At 41.1% G+C, this 20,397-nt stretch overlaps 1 protein-coding gene across 8 annotated transcripts in view; it reads right to left on the bottom strand.

Moving 5' to 3' along the window:
* The window catches only part of ZC3H12C (zinc finger CCCH-type containing 12C), a 57,213-nt gene that overhangs the window by 17,729 nt on the left and 19,087 nt on the right, over nucleotides 1-20,397 (bottom strand). For 7 of the 8 annotated variants that reach the window (XM_083436297.1, XM_083436302.1, XM_083436299.1 and 4 more), the window contains one exon: nucleotides 3,226-3,989. In XM_083436297.1, coding sequence (XP_083292423.1) covers nucleotides 3,226-3,917 — 692 coding nt within the window. In that variant the 5' untranslated portion in view covers nucleotides 3,918-3,989. Of the gene's footprint in view, nucleotides 1-3,225; nucleotides 3,990-9,260; nucleotides 9,505-20,397 lie in introns of those variants that run through there. The other variant, XM_083436303.1, reaches the window with a different exon arrangement.

Below are 20,397 nucleotides of genomic sequence, written 5' to 3'. Positions count from 1 at the left end.
GGTCATGTGGCCAGCATGCCTAAGCCGCTTCTGGCGAATCAGAGCAGCACATGGAAATGCCATTTACCTTCCCACCGGAGCGATACCTATTTATCTACTGGTACTTTGACGTGCTTTCGAACTGCTAGGTTGGCAGGAGCAGGGACCGAGCAACGGGAGCTCACCCTGTCGCGGGGATTTGAACTGCCGAACTTCTGATCGGCAAGTCCTAGATTCTGTGGTTTAACCCACAGCGCCACCCGCGTCCCTTGCTTGGGAAGGGTAGATGGAGATAAATCTCCAAGTTTCCTAAGCTGTCCTCCTTGTGCTAACCTCTTGATGTTCCTTCAGTGTTAGACATGAAGCTGCTGACCTGACCTCGATGCCTCTTTTCCTTCATGCCTTCCTCGCGACAGAAGACACTCTCAAATCTCTCTTCATCTGAGCTGCAAGAGCAAGCATGGCTCAAGCCATCTCCACCTTAGTGAGAAGGAACTGGGGATGTTTCCTTCAACCACATATTTGCAAGTAATAAATGTAGCTTTCCCATTTTACCAAGTCAGAATCTCAGTTTGATTGTCAAGCAGGAACTCTGCACCAAGCTCATCTCTGCTGAGCTTTTAAACGCCAAATAACATCCAAGAAGAATATGGAAACAGTCACAAGCGATTAGTTCAGTACAGTCTAATATAATACTTTGAATACATTATATGTCATAAAAACAGACTGGGGACACTTTTGTGATGTATAAATTGGATCTGCTATATTCATCTATCATCCTATCATATTTCCTGACATTTCACTTTCTGTTTTGTACATCCCAATAGTGGTATAAGGAGCTTTGTTGAGCCAACATGGTTAGCTCAATATTTATACGTGCGCATGTACATTTTCCCTTCTGTATTCGCCCTTGCAGTACTGTTAAAAAGGTAAAGGGACCCCTGACCGTTAGGTCCAGTCATGGCCAACTCTGGGGTTGCGGCGCTCATCTTGCTTTATTGGCCGAGGGAGCCGGCGTACAGCTTCCGGGTCACGTGGCCAGCATGACTAAGCCGCTTCTGGTGAACCAGAGCAGCGCACGGAAACAGTGTTTACCTTCCCGCCGGAGTGGTACCTATTTATCTACTTGCACTTTGACGTGCTTTCAAACTGCTAGGTTGGCAGGAGCTGGGACCAAGCAATGGGAGCTCACCCCGTCGTGGGGATTCGAACCGCCGACCTTCTGATCGGCAAGTCCGAGGCTCTGTGGTTTAACCCACAGCGCCACCCGCGTCCGTACTGAATATCTGCCATTACTTTGGATAATCTTGTGCATGCAAAGAATCTTAGTTCAGTTTTTATTCTACTAAATTTCTGCTCTCACGGTTAAAATACAGAAAACCCCACACGGAACGTGAGACAAGTCTGCTGAATCAAGCAAATGGCCTGTCTTGCTCAGCATCCTGTTCTCAGAGGGGCCAACCAGATGCCTGTGGGAAGGTCTGCAAAGCTGGACATGAGTGAAACAGCCCTACACCCAACTGCAATTTCCAAACTTGTATTAAGAGACATATTGCCTCTGACGGTGGAGGCAGAACATAGCCATCGTGGCTAGTAAATGTTGATAGCTGATAGCACTGCCCTCTTTGAATTTGCCTGCTCCTCTTTTAAAGCATTCGAGTTGAGAGCAAGTTCATAGCTTAAGGTGCACTGTGTACAGAAGTACATAATTTCATCTGTCTTAAGTTGTCCAACAGTCAGCTTCATTGAATGCCCAAGAGTTCTAGTGTTGAAACCAAGGGGAATCTCTTCCTCAGTTCTGAATACACTTTCCCATGGAAAGGGAAAGCAAGCTCTCATGTACGGCTTTCCAACACAAGGGGGATTCAAAATAACCATCTCAGAGGGAATGCCCACTCTCTATAGTGAAATATAGCTTTCCTTATGCTTTCTGAAGCGCTATATATCTCCAGCCATGAACCATTCAGGCATTTTTCACAGTGCAACTCTACACACAGTCCACCCAGAAGTAAGTTGCGCTGAATTAAATGGGGCCTGCTCCCAGGTAAGTGAGAAAATGATTGCAGTTTAAGTCTTGTAAATGTTCTAGAAGCCCTTGGTAGTTCAGGAGGTAGGTTTCTTTTTCTAAATGTGTATAGGACTGAGTTTTATTTTATTTTTTAAAAAATATTTATTAAAAGTTTAAAAGTTACAGAAAAAAAGCACAAGAAAAGAAGAGAAAAAAGTAAAAAAGAGAGAAAAAAGGGTCAATATGTATGTATGTATGTATGTATGTATGTATGTATGTAGGACTGAGTTTTATTGCTACTGTAGTGTTTTTGGAAAGCTGTGACTAATCTTGTGTGATAACAGTAATGAAATTTTTATTTTTCCCTTCTACAGAACATGTGTATGGTCTAAATGTTTGAGGATGTCTCCTGTGCACTGCTAATAGTATGCTTTGCACCAAGCTTTTGTTTGCTACTGTGACACTGAAGTTGATGAAGGACTCAATAACCTCTCATATTTTTCAGTGAGTTTTATCGTTGGAATTTTAAACGCTTTTTAACAGGTTGTAGCTCAAGTTCATGAAGTAATGGTGCATATTGTGATTTAGCAATGTAAATGTTTGCTTACTATTCTGTTTGCTTCTTACTTGATGGGGGAACTATTTTGAGTGGTTTATATTATACCTATTGGTAAAAGTAAAAAAAGGTATAGGACCCCTGAAGAGATAAGTCCAATCAAAGGCGACTATGGGGTGTGGCGCTCATCTCGCTTTCAGGTTGAGGGAGCCGGTGTTTGTCCACAGACAGCTTTCCGTGTCATGTGGCCAGCATGACTCAACCGCTTCTGGCGCAACGGAACACTGTGATGGAAGCCAGAGCGCATGGAAACATCATTTACCTTCCTGCCACAGTGGTACCTATTTATCTACTTGCACTAGTGTGCTTTCAAACTGCTAGGCTGGCAGTCTACCTATATGCAGGGGTAGCCAAAGCAGTGCAGATGTTAGAATCAGAGCTGGAAGAAGGGACCCGCATTTGTCAGAGCACCAACTCCCATCAACCCTGGTTAGCATGGCTGATCGTCTGGGATGAGGGGAAGTGTAATCCAACACTATTTGGAAAGCACCACATTGATTATCCCTGATGATGTAACGTCACGAGTAACAGAAGGGCAGTAATATGCTCACCTGTTACAACTCAAACCCCAAAACACAACGGCTACCATTCTACTGTAGCATATCATTCCACTGTAACATACCTCATTGCCACATTGCTGCCATCAATAACTATAGGTCTGAGGTTATCACCATCCACTGGCACATCTTCCGGAAGCGGGGAGTCAGATCTCTGAGACTCAACAGAAGATGCTTCTCGCATTATGCTAGCGTTAATGTTACTTACACTCTGATCCGTCTCAGTTTTATTTCCAAGTTTGACAAGTTCTCCCAATATATCATTGATTAAAGCATCAGTACCCAGCTTATTCAGGACAAGTTGAACCTGTTCCTCAGAATAACCTAACTTAAGTGCAAACTCCAGTTTGGTTTGATACTCTTTCACCACGTCAGGAGGTTTCTTCAGTTCTTTAGACCCTATCTGAGCTTCCTCCAGCTTAAGGTCTTGCAAGATTTCATTGCGCTTTAATATATGCGGTTCTAAGCAAGGAGACCTGCACAGTGGTCTGTGAGTCTTAGGTAAGAAGCATGATTCTGGTCCAATTATAGCTGGCCGTTCCAATTCACTATCGGAATTTGTGCTCTCCTCAGAATCACAACTGGAGCTTCCAGTTTCTTCAGAAGTCTCCTTGTTAGCATCCTCCTTTCTAGAGTTAACTTTATCCATGGTTGGTTTCTCTACCATTGACCAAGGTGCAATGGCACTTATTTGAGTCTCAGTGCTGTCCTCATAGAGGTGGCCTAGGTCATGCCTCAAGTGATCCTTCAAGCCCATGAAGCTGCTGCATGTACTTGACTCCACTTTGTTGGTTTTCCTGTATTCCGGGATATAAAGTATCCTGTATTCCTAAAGAAGAAATAATAAAGTTAGAACTAGGGATTTTCTTTCCATTTGGAACTTGTCTTAAGATTTAGATTTTTGCCTTCCTAAAGGGAGATTTAAACCATTCTCTTTTAATCACCTCCTGGTGAGATCTATTTGGAACTCAGCTCTGTGAAAGGTCCAATACATACTTGTATCACAAGCAAATATTAAATTGTCAAGGTTGCAAAATGAGTTTGGCCAAACTAGTGCTGGCCTTTGACCCTTGTAAAGGTTTTCAAGCAGATGTCAAGGCCCCAAGTCAATAAAGCTCTTTTGTTTCAACAATGTGACAGCTCAATCATAATGTACTTTAAATCAAGAGGACTCAAAATCCTTACGACATATTACCAGTGAGACAGGATTTACTTAACATTTAGATTATTATAGTGAAGCATAAATGTCCAAAAACATATTTATTGGCAAATATCAATTTTCAGTGCTTGTCCAAGTTATTATCAAGTCATATCAATTTCTGTCACACAGTTTTAACTGCCATTACAGGACTGCAAATATGTGACATTCAATGTTTACCACCATTCAGGTTAGGAACTCTGACACACTATATCACTCTCATATATAAATAAGCTGGGAGTCTACCTCACCCATTTTTTCTATTTAGCATTTTCTATAAACCTTCTGATATGGATGTGAATTAAACCAATTTCCAGTGTCCGGCCAAGATTCTTAGGAGCAAAACCCAGGATGTTCATCAATTGTCTGCTCTTAGTTTTTATGGAGTGTTGAAGTTATTTCGAGCATTCATGCTATATTAACTGACAAGATCTAGACTATGGTGCAGGAGAAAACAAGAGGCACAAGAGTAGAGCAGGCAAAAACTACAGGTGGAATATCAAGGATGCCAAATGTTCACAAAATTCCAGATGTCTGATGCCACAAAGCAAGGAAACAAGACATTTTACCTGTATTTTTTTAACACACCAGGAAGTCTAAACCTACAGCACTTCAAGCAGGGAATATTTGGGAATAAAGCTAAACCAGTGGTTAAGAAAGCTGCAATTCCAAGAGCTGCTGTGAAATCTTCATTTATTTTAGCAAGTAGTCAACAAAAGGCTTCAACCCGGTACACAAGATGGAACAGGGCTGTAGACATCAAGATACCGTGTGCCCATCCCACCTGATACAATGGGTGGGATGTTTGAATACACAACCATCTATGCACACTGATTGCTTTAAAATGGACCCTGTTTAAAAGTATAACGCCATTTATATGGCTGAACATTTAGATAAAAGAAGAAATGCTTTAAAGACACCTGTCCCAGTCCAGAAATGGCAATAAGTGCAAAGGAAGTTTGGGCTTGGTGACTACTCTTCCAGATGAAGTCCCATGTGCTATGTGGAGAAAATCCTTGTAACCAGAGCTACTGGATATGTGATTATATACAGTGGTACCTCGGGTTAAGTACTTAATTCGTTCCAGAGGTCTGTTCTTAACCTGAAACTGTTCTTAACCTGAAAACCTGAAGCACCATTTTAGCTAATGGGGCCTCCTGCTGCTGCCATGCTGCCGGAGCACAATTTCTGTTCTCATCCTGAAGCAAAGTTCTTAACCTGAAGCACTATTTCTGGGTTAGTGGCGTCTGTAACCTGAAGCGTATGTAACCCGAGGTACCACTGTGTGTGTGTGTGTGTGTGTGTATATATATATAATTTGTGTGTGTGTGTGTGAGTGAGAGAGAGAGAGAGAGAGCAAGGGCAACAGCACTTATTCCAGAAACTCCCTCTCTCCTCAACAGGTGACTAACACTTCCATGCTTGATAGTACCTACCATCTGTTTGGCACAGGAAATCTTCACATACAACAGCCTGTGGATTGAGGCCAATAATAGAGAAGAAATATATATTTAATATCATAACACAAAGCTAGGAAATTGCTGTCTAAAAATGAAAGGATGACATATTTTTAAAGTATTGCCCATCTTCTGAAAGCTCAGAATGGGTAGCAGTAATTTATATACCACCATACATTTCTGTCCCCAAAGGACTCACAATCTATGTAATTTAGAGGATCTTTTTTTTGGGGGGGGGGGGAATCCAAACAGTTATAATTAAAATACTGATTTGGTTAAAGTTAACAAGATGCACAATTTGTTCTCATTTCAGAATTCATTTTTACCCCCAATATTTCTTTGTCCCCTCTCCTCTCAAAGTCCTTCATAGGTGCGTCTCACCAGCTTTTAAAAATTAGTTCTAAAAGTTGCATCATGGTGGTTAATAAAGCAAAGTTTTCCATCCTACATATACAGTTTCTCATTTAAAAAGACAAAAGCATTTTTAGTGTCCAATCTGTTTTAATCTTACAAAAATAACTTTTTAAAAAAAAATTCTTGGAATTCTTAATTTTGTTTAATGGATGCACAACTGCAGTAATACCTGTTAAGAGGATATCAATGTTGATAAGCCCTTACAGGCTTGACTTTATAAAAATAACGAACTCCAGGTTCATTCAGACAGTGCTGCAGTACAAATACATGGTGAATTCAGGAAGCAGAGCTGAACAACGTTGTGATTTACTAACTGCCCCAATTCACTCGTAGCCCCATCGCCGCTAACAAATCACAACAGTATCCTAATGAAAGAATACAGTTCAAAACCCACACTTTGGCGGCCTTCATAAAACTACCACCAAAAAGTATCTTAAACAAGAAAAACCTATGGAAAGCTATGTTGCTTAGCAACCAGCCTTTCGTTGCTAGGATGCACTCCTTTAACAAGCCATCATGAATGCTAGCAGAGTGCAAGAATAATTTGGTATGAACAAAGCCTACAAAAAAAAGACGGGGACTTAAGTGCGTCTGGTATACCCTCGGAGAACAATGCAGCTGCCAAACCAATCTGGAAGCTCCGACATCATTGTTCCATAAACCCTGCAATCTGCTCTGACTGGAGGAAGTATATTTAATGGGCAACACTTTTAAGACTGGCTGGAAAAGGTTTAGGTTGGCTCATGTATCGCAATAGTTAATACACTGAGATAATGGATCACTCGCCAAACCCATGCACTGCGAAATGCTTCCTGGGCACTGAAAATAACATCACCTGGAAGCAACTACCATTGGTTTCCATTGTAACCCATTTAAGGTGTAAGCATTTTTCATCTGGTCCAGAATAAGGTCAGTTAAGAGATGCAGACCAGAAAAGGAAGCCTATTTTAGAAATAAACTTTTGCTGGAATTTTCAGCGTTTGGAAACTTTCTAAGCGAATGTGAAATGGCTACTAAATGAGGAAAGAGCCTAGCATTTACAAATTCAGCCATTGCATACAAGTCATATATCTCCACCCAGGCATTACAAAGAGGGCTTTTTATAATTAACGTGCAACTGTATGCTTAATATACCTCAAAGTCATACTAGTAACACATTTGACAACAGAACTAAGGAAATCTAATGGACAACATGCTTGCACTCAGACACTTCAGAACATTTTTTTTGAGGAGATAAGTACTGATTAACAGCTAACAAACCAACACAAATAGAAAAGCATAGCATTTTATTCTGACATTAAGAACAACCCCTTTTTGTGCAGCAGAAGCCTGCACATGTTTATTCAGAAGTGTGCTCCACTGATTTCAACGGGATTTACTAGGAAGTGCTAAGTATTATAGCCTTAAGGTAGTTATCTATTGAGAGTCCACTGCAAATAAAACTTAATGATGCCATGGCTTCTATTTCCCAAACAGCAATCCCACTGGTACATCTCTGTGTATTTTATCTCTTCCAAGAAATCTGCAGCTGTAACTTTACACAAGAAATTTGCAGCTGCACCACCGCAAGATGTTAGTCTTGGGAAACAACTTTTGATGCATTATATGATATATATGTATGTACATTGCCTCCCATGAAACCTTAAGTCACACATGAATGCAGTGCAGTCAATTGCCCATATACTGAAAAGAGGGGGAGCACTTGTCCAATCACATCTTGAAAGTGGCCTTATTGGGATAAACTGAAATCCTAACTTGAATTCACAGGGATGTGCACTAAAATGGTTACTTAAAATTTAAGCCCAGTTACCAGGTTTTATTTACATTTTTGCCTCTTGAGTCAAGAAAGGCAAGTGCTAATCAGTATGTTGGAAAGTAACAACATCAAGTAAGTTCATGGGAATATGTGCCATAACTGCCTGGCTTGTCTATTGCTTTTCAGTAGTAAATGTTCCCACTAATCAACAACGCTAAGAATATTAGTATACTTTAAATGATATGTTTTGCTGGGGAAAGGAGGGATCGCTCAGGTTATGCATTATTAAAATAGCCAAGACATTGTAACAATGCAAATCAAAATAATAAATATGTAATAAATATCTGCTGCAGGACTTTATATATTTAATTACCATTGTATTTCAGAGACTGATGCAGACAACAGCCCTCACTCTAACAAAGGAAGGATGTCCCGTTGAACAGATTGGTTAATGCTCTAGGGCAACAGATGTCTACTGGAACTGCAGGAGACCAGCAACTGGTGGCCTGCCCATCTTCTGAAAACTTTCAATAGACTTATGCATATGTTCACACAATAGGGCATTTGGTAGAAATGCAAACCTCTTTTTAACCCTTTCAGGTGTCCCCTCCCAGGAAGTTATCTCCCCCCCCCCCCCTTGAGGAACTCTGGCATTGGCTCAAAGATTAAAGTGTTAAAAGTGTTCCTCAGCCTAGTATCTGAGCCCAAAATATAAAACAGGCTGAACAGCAAATCAAAACCACCAGAAAAAAAATCAACACACACACAATATATATATGACACTTACACATACATCCTCTACATCCTCCCTGCACCTTCCTGAAGCTGGACTAAATTCTTTGACCATAAAATAATTTATGTTGTCACATGAAGGTTAATTTAATTTATCACAAAACCATCCTTTCAACACAGGTAACTGGTGTGCTTCCAGCTGCTCATTTTTACTAAGGATAACATTTATCGAGTCAGCCAAATGCTACCAAAAAAACAATCAAATTCACTTCTAATGAAATTTTTTTATTGTCCATTAGCTATGTACAAGCTTCTGGTAAGGTGTCACTCTTATATCTTACATTTCTTCACTTGAATGAATGAGATTTAAAATAACACATTTTTAAAATGCCATTTTTTGAAGGGGGGGATTGCAGCTTTTACAACTCCCCCCCCCAAAAAAATCCCTTACACATATCGTGCTTCTTTTATTTAGGAACATACTGATGGGTCGAAAGGAGTAAAAGCGTTTAATCCCTGGCAAAGGCAAGCCCAAATACTTACGTTAACTGGAAAGTACAGAGATACTGAGGCGGGCAATATTATTTTTTTTGCAGCAGGTCCTGAAGCAACTCCTTAACACGATTTCAGCTGCAAACTTCCAGGCAGGCAAGCAGAACAATGAATGGTTGACCAGATGGAATAGCAATGTCTTTGCTTAACCTATTACCGAGCAGAAGAGCGACCAATCGGAGGCCGGGAAAGGCTGACAATTAGTTGGCCAGGCAGATGCAAGGAAAAGCCTCCCCACCCTGAGTCAGGTTTGTAGGTTTCTAAGAGAAGCAAGTTGATGTCATTCTCAGGGTCTGCCCCGGGCAGCATGTGTATTAACGAGGGGTGTGCAGCAACAATAGGCCATACAAAAGAGACTAGCAGGCAGCTGCTGTATGAGAGCCAGAGTCATTAGGGAGCAGGCTGCCAACAAGAAACACCTGGCCTGGGCAGACTTCAGCTTTCCCTCATTGTTTCTAATTCACGAAACAAAGAAAGGGAATTATTTTTTATATAGTAAAAGTTGCAAGGTTCGACTTAGAAGAGCTCAAAACAAAAAACACAGCCCACGCCGATCATAAAGGACATTTCGCTTCTATTATTTGCGGGGGGGGGGGGGGGGGAGAGCGCAACAGTACCCAGCACAGCGGCACAATTATACCTGCATTCTTCTCCGGCTTAAAAAAGAAAAAGTAAAAAAGTAAAAGTAAAATCAAACAGGCAGTGGGAAAAGCACTCAGAGTATTTATGTGCAGAATTACTCACCAAAGTGTTCGATTTCCTGAAGCATTTGTTTGTGTGGTTTCTTGGAAAAACCTACATAACTAGGTGCATCCGAGTAGCAATGGAACCAGGAGCTGACAAACGTGAAAACCAAGTGCCACTTTTTGCAGTCTCTATGTTGGGATTATTTCTAACAGCATGTGGAAATAAAGAAACATTTGAGGAGGGGGAGATAATACTACAGTGAGTTTGCTTAGTGGGCTTCATAACGTTTAATGGGTTTTATCCAACAGTGTCCCCTCCAATTTGATCCAGTGGAGGTTTCAGACAGTGGAAGGAGAAAAGAGGCAATTTTTTGCTTATTCCCTCTTTCCCCTTATTCCCTCTTCCCCTCACACCACCTCCCATGGGTCCCCAAACCTCCTGGAAAAGATGGAGGGGTTGCACAGGGGGCTGCGAGGAGAAGTGGGAATTTGCAAAAATTACCCCCCCCCCCCGATGACAGAAGTACCTTTCGTAAATGGAAGGGCACCGTTGGTTAAAATCCTCTACGCCTGTAAGAGAAATAACAGTCAAATTTCAACATGCTGTTTTGATGTGACCGTCTACTCGTTTTTGACATTCAGAACGTGTGAATGACAAGGGCAATGACAGGCACAGCAACTCCTTCAAGGGGAGTTTCGTTCAAAAGAACCTTGTAGTTTACCCTCCTGCATAGGATTTAAGAACACACTATGCTACAGAGAGATAAATTCTGAAAATTGTAAATAACCTTTTGCTTATTCCTGCAGGCATAGGAGATCAACAGAAAAATAATGATTGGTGCTTAACTGAAAGAGATAAAATGATTTTTTTTTTTTTTTTTTACTGTGAGGTCCAGTTCATTAAAATCAGCTAAATGTTGAATCATAAAAAATTCAAAATAAAAATATGAATTACTGCATATACAATACAATGTAATATATGCAACTCTTCCATTTCTTCACAGTTATAGATCTTAAACTTCAGAATCCATTCTATAGGCACTGCTGTACGTACTCTCTCTGGTAGTAGTGGTGGCAGTGAACAAATTCACAACTAACTAACCAACCAATATATATTAAATGATCCTGGAAAAGAAAATCACCCAGATCCTGAGACTGTCATTGACTATTTTGAGGTTTTCAATAAGGAGCAGGAGTCCCCCTCTCTAATTTCTGCCACTATGGATACAAAGAATAAGAGAATACTACCTCAAACCACAGCAGGAAGCCTGGTCGCCAGCACTGGATTAAGCTTCTTTGCAAACAGCAAATAAAGGCAGTGATCTGAAAAAGCTAATCAGTCCCTGCTGTGGTATTTAGACTACCTCAGTTACTGGTATTGGATAATGTTAAGCGTATTAAAAACATCTGTAGGTGAAATGAGGGATCCCAGTCTGTTTTACCTAGCTGCAAAAACCTTTATAGTCCTAGCAGAATCACTGTTCTGGTGTAGCTGTTTCTAGTTGCTTTTCATAGGCCAGCTCACCTCTCCATGTGTGAACAACGGAACAGTTCAACAGTGCTCTTAGAAACTAAAGGAAATGTGTTTTGCACCTGAGAAAATGAAGCATATCCAGTTATTGGGAGGAATTCAATGTCACGGTCTTTTGCTGGTTCCATTATGGCAGGCAATTCTGCTTCTTAGGGGTATCACAAGGTTCTTTCCTGGGCTCATTGTTGCTCAAGATCTTTACAAAAGACTTGGATGGAGGAATTGAGGGGATGCTCATCAAATTTGCAGGTGACACCAAACAGGGAGGAGTAGCCAATGCCACAGAAGACAGAATCAGGTTTCAAGGTATCCTCAAGAGATTGGGCCAAAACTAACAAAATTTATTTCAGGAGGTACAAATGTAAGGTTCTACACTAAGGAAGGAAGAACCAGATGCACAAATATAAGATGGGGGCCACCTGGATTGACAATGGTACATATGAAAAGGATCTAGGGGCCTTAGTAGACAACAAGCTTAACATGATTCAACAGTGTGATGCAGCAGTAAAAGAAGTTAATGCTATTCTAGGCTGCATTTTATCTGCATTGTGTCCAGATAAAGGGAAGTCATAGTACCGCTCTATTCTGCCTTGGTCAGACCACAGCTGGAATACTGTGTCCAGTTCTGGACACCACAATTTAAGGAGGATATTGACAAGCTGGAATGTGTGCAGAGGAGGGCGACCAAGATGATAAAGGGTCTGGAAACCAAGCCTTATGAGGAATAGATGAAGGAGCTGGGTATGTTTAGCCTGGAAAAGAGGCGACTGAGAAGAGAGATAATAGTCATCTTCAAAAACTGAAGGGCTGTCACATGGAGGATGAAGCAAACTTGTTTTCTCTTGGACTTGGACCAATGGATTCAAGTTACAAGAAATCAGATTCCGACTAAACATCCGGAAGAGCTTTCTGACAGTAAGAGCTGTTCAACAGTGGAGCAGTCTCCTTTGGGAGGTTGTGGACTCTCCTTTCTTGGAAGTTTTTAAGCAGAGGTTGGATGGCCATCTGTCATGCATGATCTAGTTGAGATCCCTGTATTGCGGAGGGTTGGACTAGATGACTTCCAGGGTCCCTTCCAATTCTATGAATTTGAGTTGTGGGTGCTTGGCGGGGGCGGGGGGGGGGAAGCCCTACTGTGCTAGCAGAAGCTCTTACACTGCCCTCTGCTGGTGCGCTGGGTCAGTTGAATCTGGGCCATTGTTATTCTTGTGCATATATTTTGTGGTGTTTAAATTTTTGAAAACCACCCTGGGAATTACCGTATTTTTCGCTCTATAAGACACACCAGACCACAAGACGCACCTAGTTTTTGGAGGAGGAAAATATGAAAGAAAATATTCTGAATCTCAGAAGCCAGAACAGCAAGAGGGATCGCTGCACAGTGAAAGCAGCGATCCCTCTTGCTGTTCTGGCTTCTGTGATAGCTGCGCAGCCTGCATTCGCTCCATAAGACGCACACACATTTCCCCTTACTTTTTGGGAGGGAAAAAGTGAGTCTTATAGAGCAAAAAATACAGTATATTCAAAGGGAGCGAGGGAAGAAGTACCGTACTTAAAATAACATAAAATTGATGAACTGCTTGCTTTGGAGTGATGGAAAGGCTGACAGACAAGCATGGTGGTTAGAATGTCAAACTAGGACCTGCGAGAGTGGGTTCAAATGCTTGCTCAGCTCTGAATCACACTGGTGACCTTGGGTCTGTCACCATCTTCCAGTCTAACCTACCTCACAGGGTTGTTGTGAAAACAAAATGGGGAGGGGGGAGAACCACCCTGAGCTCCTTGAAGGAAAGGCTTGTCATAAATATAATGAATAAATCTTGTCAACTGCAAAGACCTCTGGGGGTATACTTTAAAAAATAAAAGAAAAGTAGATTGCATTTTATATATATACACTACCTCTGGGAGTATACTTAAAGACTCCATGGAATATATTTACACACATTCATCCTTGTTCCAGAGACTAGGCTAACAGTATTGTATACATTGACTACAAAGTTAATCATGCACAGAAATCATTCCTTTTACTATTATTCCACACGTGTGCATATCTGATTCATTGCATCTTACAGATTGGGCTCTAGACCACTGAATCTTAATGTGACAATAAATATATTCATCTTTAAGGTGCCACAGGACTCTTGTAAACAGCATTTTGCAGAGATTATGTCCCTTTTACAAAAATAAAATAAAATATAGATTTATTTATTTATGCTTGATTTAAGTTACTAGAAATGTTTGTCATGCAACTCTAATAACTACTGGAGTGGTGGTGGTTCTAAAAGCACTTCAGTTACAGGATTCCAAATGCTTCATTCTAGAACAATCTATCCCTGAATATTCATAGTTCACAAGATTATTCTAGTGATGAGCTCCCCTTGATTTACCTTCTAATTAGCATTACTTTCCAAACAAACAAAGAAACAAACAAACAAACAACAACTCAGGGTCTGTTTAAGAGCTCTTTAAAAGTCCAGAGAGACAAAGGCCCAGGAGATTTCACCCTCTGCCTTCCTGCCCATCCTACCCCAAGCAAATATACTGTATTTTTTGCTCTATAAGACTCACTTTTTCCCTCCTAAAAAGTAAGGGGAAATGTGGGTGTGTCTTATGGAGCGAATGCAGGCTGCGCAGCTATCACAGAAGCCAGAACAGCAAGAGGGATTGCTGCTTTCACTGCACAGCGATCCCTCTTGCTGTTCTGGCTTCTGAGATTCAGAATATTTTTTTTCTTGTTTTCCTCCTCCAAAAACTAGGTGCGTCTTGTGGTCTGGTGTGTCTCATAGAGCGGAAAATACGGTACTTTCTGAGAGGCAGAAATGACTGGCTAGTAACAGTAGCTTTGCAGACCAATTGCCTGCCTAGAACAGTAGACTTTAACTTTTCAGACCCAGAACCCACTCTTAACCCAAACATGAATTTTGAGACCCATCTTGGATCAAGGCTGAAGACCAGTGACCTAACCCACTGTTGCCATACAGTGACTCTCATTAGTGTCTTTTGTGCCACAGGCTAATCAATTACCTTTTTAACTAAAGATGGTGAGGACTGAACCTGGGACTGTATGTCTGCGAAGTATGCACCCCACCGCTAAGCTATGGTCCCTCTCCAATTCCCTGAACACAAGGCTGCACTGGAAACTGTATTTCCCATTCAGCAATGGACATGCTTGATCCTGCTCTGGAGACTGCTGGCCTTGATGATGAGGCTTATAAGATCTCTCAGGTCATGCCTCCAATTGCTTGTTCCATTCCCTTTGTCAATTAACTAAATGGTTGGATGGTATAAGATGAGCCCAAACTTCCAAATGGGATTTCAGTCCCAGCTCTTAAAGGGCCCAGGAATTGCAAATTGAGGAAATCAGAAGGAAGGAAGCACTTCATAGTTCAAAATTTTTATTGTCTTTGGGTATTTAATACCTTGCTGGATCAAATTTGGAACATTTTGGCCAGTGGCTCATTTTGGGCATAACAATATAAAATCTTGCAACTATAGGCTGGAGATTACAGATATGCAGGCAGGCTCATGCATCCTGCCTTTCCCCTTCCTCCATGGTTTGTGATAACTATACTTTGCCATGACATCTAAACTGTGCAAACTACACTGAAGGGCTAAATGAGGCTCCATCAAAAGTATGGTTTCAAGCCCACTTCAAACCATGATTTGGAGGAAATTCAAAAGCTAACACATACCGCTGCTTCGTTTTGAGCCAGGTGTTGCAGGAAACGAAGATTAACACAAGCCATGGAAACAACAATGAACTTACACACGAAAGGGGAAGAAGGAGAGAAAGCACATGCTTCATGATCTCCGCACCATGGTTCTCCAATTGGGTACTGTAACATCTTAACTGAGCAGTATGTGGGTGGGTGATTTACAATCAGCACACTTGCGCATATGATAAAGTTAACAAACCATATTGCTACTATATTATTTAGATGTGTCTTGATAGCTTTCTCTGAGTCATTTCTAATTTCTTCCTAGAGAGATCCTGGACATTGGCCAACACACACACACATATAAATGTTAGTGCAATTTTATTAAATCATGCTGTAAAAGCGTTCATGTTAAGAGTTTTAACTAGTATACTAGATTTCCTACTGGAAACATCAAGAACAACAAAGAAACCTAAGCAGGAAACATTGTGGGTCTCTTGTCACATTGGTGGCAGGGTATAATGGCATTACCAGAAAGTACACAGAGCAGATGGAACAAAGAAAGCTCCAGTTCTGCACCAAAGCCTTCCGATCCAGCAAACTGAGCAGTCTAGCCATTATCCCACTGCTATATTTAAAACACAATGCTGAAATGCAAGAGGTTACTCCAGGTCATCGGAAAAAGTGGCCTGCAGAGTTGGTATGCACACTTCTGCAAGGGACCAGAGATTCTCCTCTGTTTGTTTTTACTGGGACAATCAAACAAAACAAAGAAACTGAAAAATATATACATCAGCTTGCATCTTCTGTCCTGAATTACATTGGGATGCATATACAAGAATAATAAAGATTTTAATACACCACCCAAGAATTTGATAACTCAGTCTAAGGTCCACTCAGCCTTGCATTCATCTCTGAGTATGGCTACTAGTCAGATAACATAGGAGGCTATTAAGACAGTGATCACCACTGGCTGTTTTTTGTCCCTAGTGTGATTTGACCCTAGAGATTCCATGCTTATGATTGTGGGCTTCCATTTTTAGCTATCATCGTTACTAGCTATTTCATTCTCTAATCATGATACAGATTGTGTGTGTATGTTGGGGGATCCGACATGCATAAATACTGGCACTTGTCAGGCGTATCTGAGAAATGCATTTCCACCAAAGGAGCCATCAGGAACTATTTTTTCACATAGGCACACATGGTAAAACATCTAAATGCCTGACACCGATAATACAGTTATAGGCAGCAAACTGTTTTGTAGGTATAGAAAAGAGCTTACAATCCAGGTGGAAACTTTAGTCGCACATGACCCACATTCTACAAAGCTTGATATCCCCCGCTCCCAAATCACAGAATAGTTAGAAGACTGCTAAAAGGATGTGAATCCACAAGTCGTTTGCCAGAGTGACCGCCACTCACACATGCACCCTGGGCCAGTGCCCCCCTCCCGCACACTTAGTGCAAATCTCTCAACTCCCGCATTCTCTATTTACTGCAGAGAACTTGGGTAAGAGGTGGACAGTTTCTCTGCACTTGAACACGGAAAGGAAAGGAGTGGTTTCTCTGTCTGTGGGCTGGGCTTTTGCAGAAGGTACAAGCAGTGCTTTGCTGCCTCCCTCCTGCAACAGCCTAGCATCAAGGCAGAGAAAACATCCCTCCCATCTCCTGAACTGCAGAGAACTGAGAGGGGCAGAGTTCTTTTTATTGCCCCCCAGTTTAAGTGATTCTCTGTTGCTGCAACAATTTTAGGATTGGATCAGTAAGTCTCACCAAGTTCAGCAGGGCTAATCTGATTTATACACAAATATGGCAGCGTTAAATGGTTTCTAGATAATACCCTTATGTTTAACAGTGTGCTTTTAATTTATAGCGTGAGGAATTCAAATCGTATTCTTGGTTGAGAACATTGGGCAGCCAGTCGCCAAATGGACTTCCAGCAAATTCAAATTTCCATCCAGAACAGTCAAAAGCCTCGCCAGGTATTTAAACAAGCAAGTTTTGGCCTAGATTAAATTATTAGGCGCGCATGTTTTTGTTTCGACAAAGACTGAATCTTAAAGTTAACACAAGAGGGACATGCCAAATCACTTTACAATTTAAAAACCGCAGAGAAAGACACAAACCTGCTCCCTAGAAGCAAACCAGCAAGTGTCACTGGGTAGATTTCAATTATTTCAGTAAGTGGCACTGCAAACGCAGCCCAAGCGACATTCACATCTAATCCAATATTATGCCTCTCACAATAGCCAGAGCAGATTGCCTTAGGAGAAACCTTAATACTCTCCCCTCCCCTCCCCTCCCTGGCCCCACTGCCTTTTTAGTATTGTGCAGGGAGCTAGATTTTCTATGACCTCAGCTTTTATCAACAGGCCCTGAGGCAAAACTACTGTTCACCTCTGCGACCATCCTCTAGTTGGAGGAAGTCAAAAGCACGCTTCTTATTCAAGCCCATCTAAAGGAAGCTTGCAAAACCCAAAGAGCTGAACGGTAATTAAGGCTGAGACTTTTACCTATGTAACAAAATCACCAGTGAAAAAAATATTTTTAAATTCTTAAGTTGCTTTTGGTTGCAGGAAGAACAGTTGGCTGTATCCAATGCCGCACCAAGGGGATTCTGCTTCCACGACTCCCATTCTCTCTTGTCCTAGTGTCTTCCTGACACATTTACTGCAGAAGGTTCCCGTATCTCCCTGAAGGCAAATTTGAGGTGAACAGGGTAGGAGACTGCAAACATAACTATGCATAATTGCTGGTCAGTGCATGAAGGGGCTAAGAACCACATGGTTGTAATTGCTAGATAGACGCAGTTAGATCACGCCCCCTCTGCTCTGGAGAGAAAGTGAAGCTTCTTTCTTCTTTCTCTCTCTCTCTCTGCATCATGTAAGCCATGAGAAGGACATGTCTGTGCTTATTCCCAAGCACAGACCGCATGTTTGAAGTGACTTTTCTATCCAATGCTATTTTGCCTGTATGATCCTTGCTGTTGCATGTATGATACAGATCTTGAATCTGTAAGTAAAGAATTTTAAACTTACTTAACAGTGTGTGGTTTGCTCACTGCAAGAGGTAGAAAGAGATCAGCTGCTGTCTGCAGCTGAACAGGTTAAAAAGGCTTAACAACCTATATTCCTAACGCTGTCCTGTGCTGCTTATTTTTATGAGGTTAATACCCTGCTACTGGGGCTCTCTGTGTGCTTGCCCTTCATTTTGAATCCAGGCATCCAGCCGATTTTTCTGTTGTTCACCCACACGTGTGGGTCCATAGGGGTTCATATACAGATTCTCCATCATATCCGGAGCCCTGTTGGCTTGCACTAGCCAGGACAGAATGAGGATAATGACTTACCTCCTCCCCATCATGCAGAGATCCCCCTTTATTCTCCTCCTGCCACTGGTTGCAATGGAGCAGGGGATTAGTTGCACCTGCACCAGGCTTGGAAGGATCCAAAAGCTGACTCTGTTCCACCCCTGTTCAGTTCTCAGAACTCTCCATTTCAGGCTCTAATGCTTGCTACTGGCAGGCCCTGATAGTAGCTGCAGAGCTGTCTATGCGAAACTTTATTCATTGAAAGTTCTGGATGTTTACATCCCCCAATCCTAGCCTTGTTTACTTGAAAATACTTCAAAGTGGGCGCATAAGTTTGCAGCCTTAGCCTTATCTTACTTTGAATGCTTACATGTTCACAAGGACAGGCAAACAAATGCCTCTCTTGGTTTCTACGCCAGTATTATTCTGCAAAGAATGCCTAAGGTTTCAGGTTATGGTCTGAGGTTGCAGAAGTCATATTTAGCGCAAACTAATAACTTTAAGGGTTACAATATACAGCAGTATAGATGCTCATTCAGGAAACAGAGATTTCAACATGGAAAACAGTAACATTTTGTAATAATGTTACAATAATATTTGTAAGTGTTCAAGCCTACACCAAGAGCTGAGTTTTGAAGGAAGGTCTAGCAAACCAAAATTCAACACACTATCTGCTGTGCTGGACCTGTTCTGAACATACACTAGTGATAGTATATATTGTTTCTTTTTTCTTTTTATTTATAATTTTCATTTATATACATTACAACAATTATTTAACCATAATTTTAACATTTTCAATTTCGACTCCCTTCCCCTCTTTCTGCGTTTCTTTACATTTGTTTTCGACCTATCCTGCATACTCCAAATTGCCCTCACTTATTATTTTAATCATCTATTCTCATATATATCTTATATACATTTTTGAAACGGCAGGTTTTTTACAATAATCCTGCCAATGTCTTGATCTGTTTACAGTTTGCTTGTAACATACTGTTTCTACATTCTATAAATGTAGCAGTGACCATTTCTCAACCAAGAGTTGTCTCAGAGGTCCAATGAGATACGAAGTCAGTCCTTTAGATCAGGGCAAAACTGTCAGACAACTGTCAAGGCATTTCTCCAAGTAAGCTCGCCTCAGCAAACAAATGTGAAAAATATATTCGGTGACCCTTTATAATCAACATGTACTTTTACTTTTGCGTAGAAAACATCCTTTGAAATAAATTCAGATTTAAGCTTTCTGATGTCTAGAAATACGTTCACCAAACCCAGACTTAAAGTGGTGGGGAAGACGCACATTTTTCTGAATTATACATAATGCCCCCTGCCATTCTAATACTTCAAATGACTATAAATGGGAGATTATACAAAAAAGCCTCTTTGTTAAAGTTTATTTATGCATAATGATCAGTTTCTATTAAAGAAAATAATAGATCATCTGCAAAATCTCTGCTGATTTATTCAGATTCCCAAACTTTATCCTGCTATTTTCCATCACAAAATAGAATATGAAGAGTGTATATTAATTAGGGTGAGAGCCCTTCAATAAAGTATTTCTTGTTCGCCACTTAAAGATGCACAGACATTGCCCTGCCAACTTGTGTTCAAACCTCACAACTTCTGTCACGGCTTCTCTCCCCTCACTCCCAGCTGTCCTTTTCTCTTCCTCTCTTATGAATAGGAATGCAAAATCATATATTTATGACTGTAGGCAACAACACAAAAACATTCAGCTCGATGGGACTGGCTCGCGAATTAACATGCATTGGATTGTGCTGTTAAAATCTAAATAATGTAGTGTATGCTACTGAGATGCTATATTTTAATATATTTTTTTACAAGCATTCCAAAATGAGTAATTTCCATGTACAAGTCTGAATGCAACACACGAACCATACAAGGTTCACTTTCAGAGCGATCCTAAGTGGAGTTTGGAGAAGCA

This window comes from Podarcis tiliguerta (assembly GCF_965153285.1).
Source record: "Podarcis tiliguerta genome assembly, chromosome: 4".
Lineage (NCBI taxonomy): Eukaryota > Metazoa > Chordata > Lepidosauria > Squamata > Lacertidae > Podarcis > Podarcis tiliguerta.
Note: the sequence above shows the minus strand (reverse complement) of the source record. Positions and strands in the feature narration are given on the sequence as shown.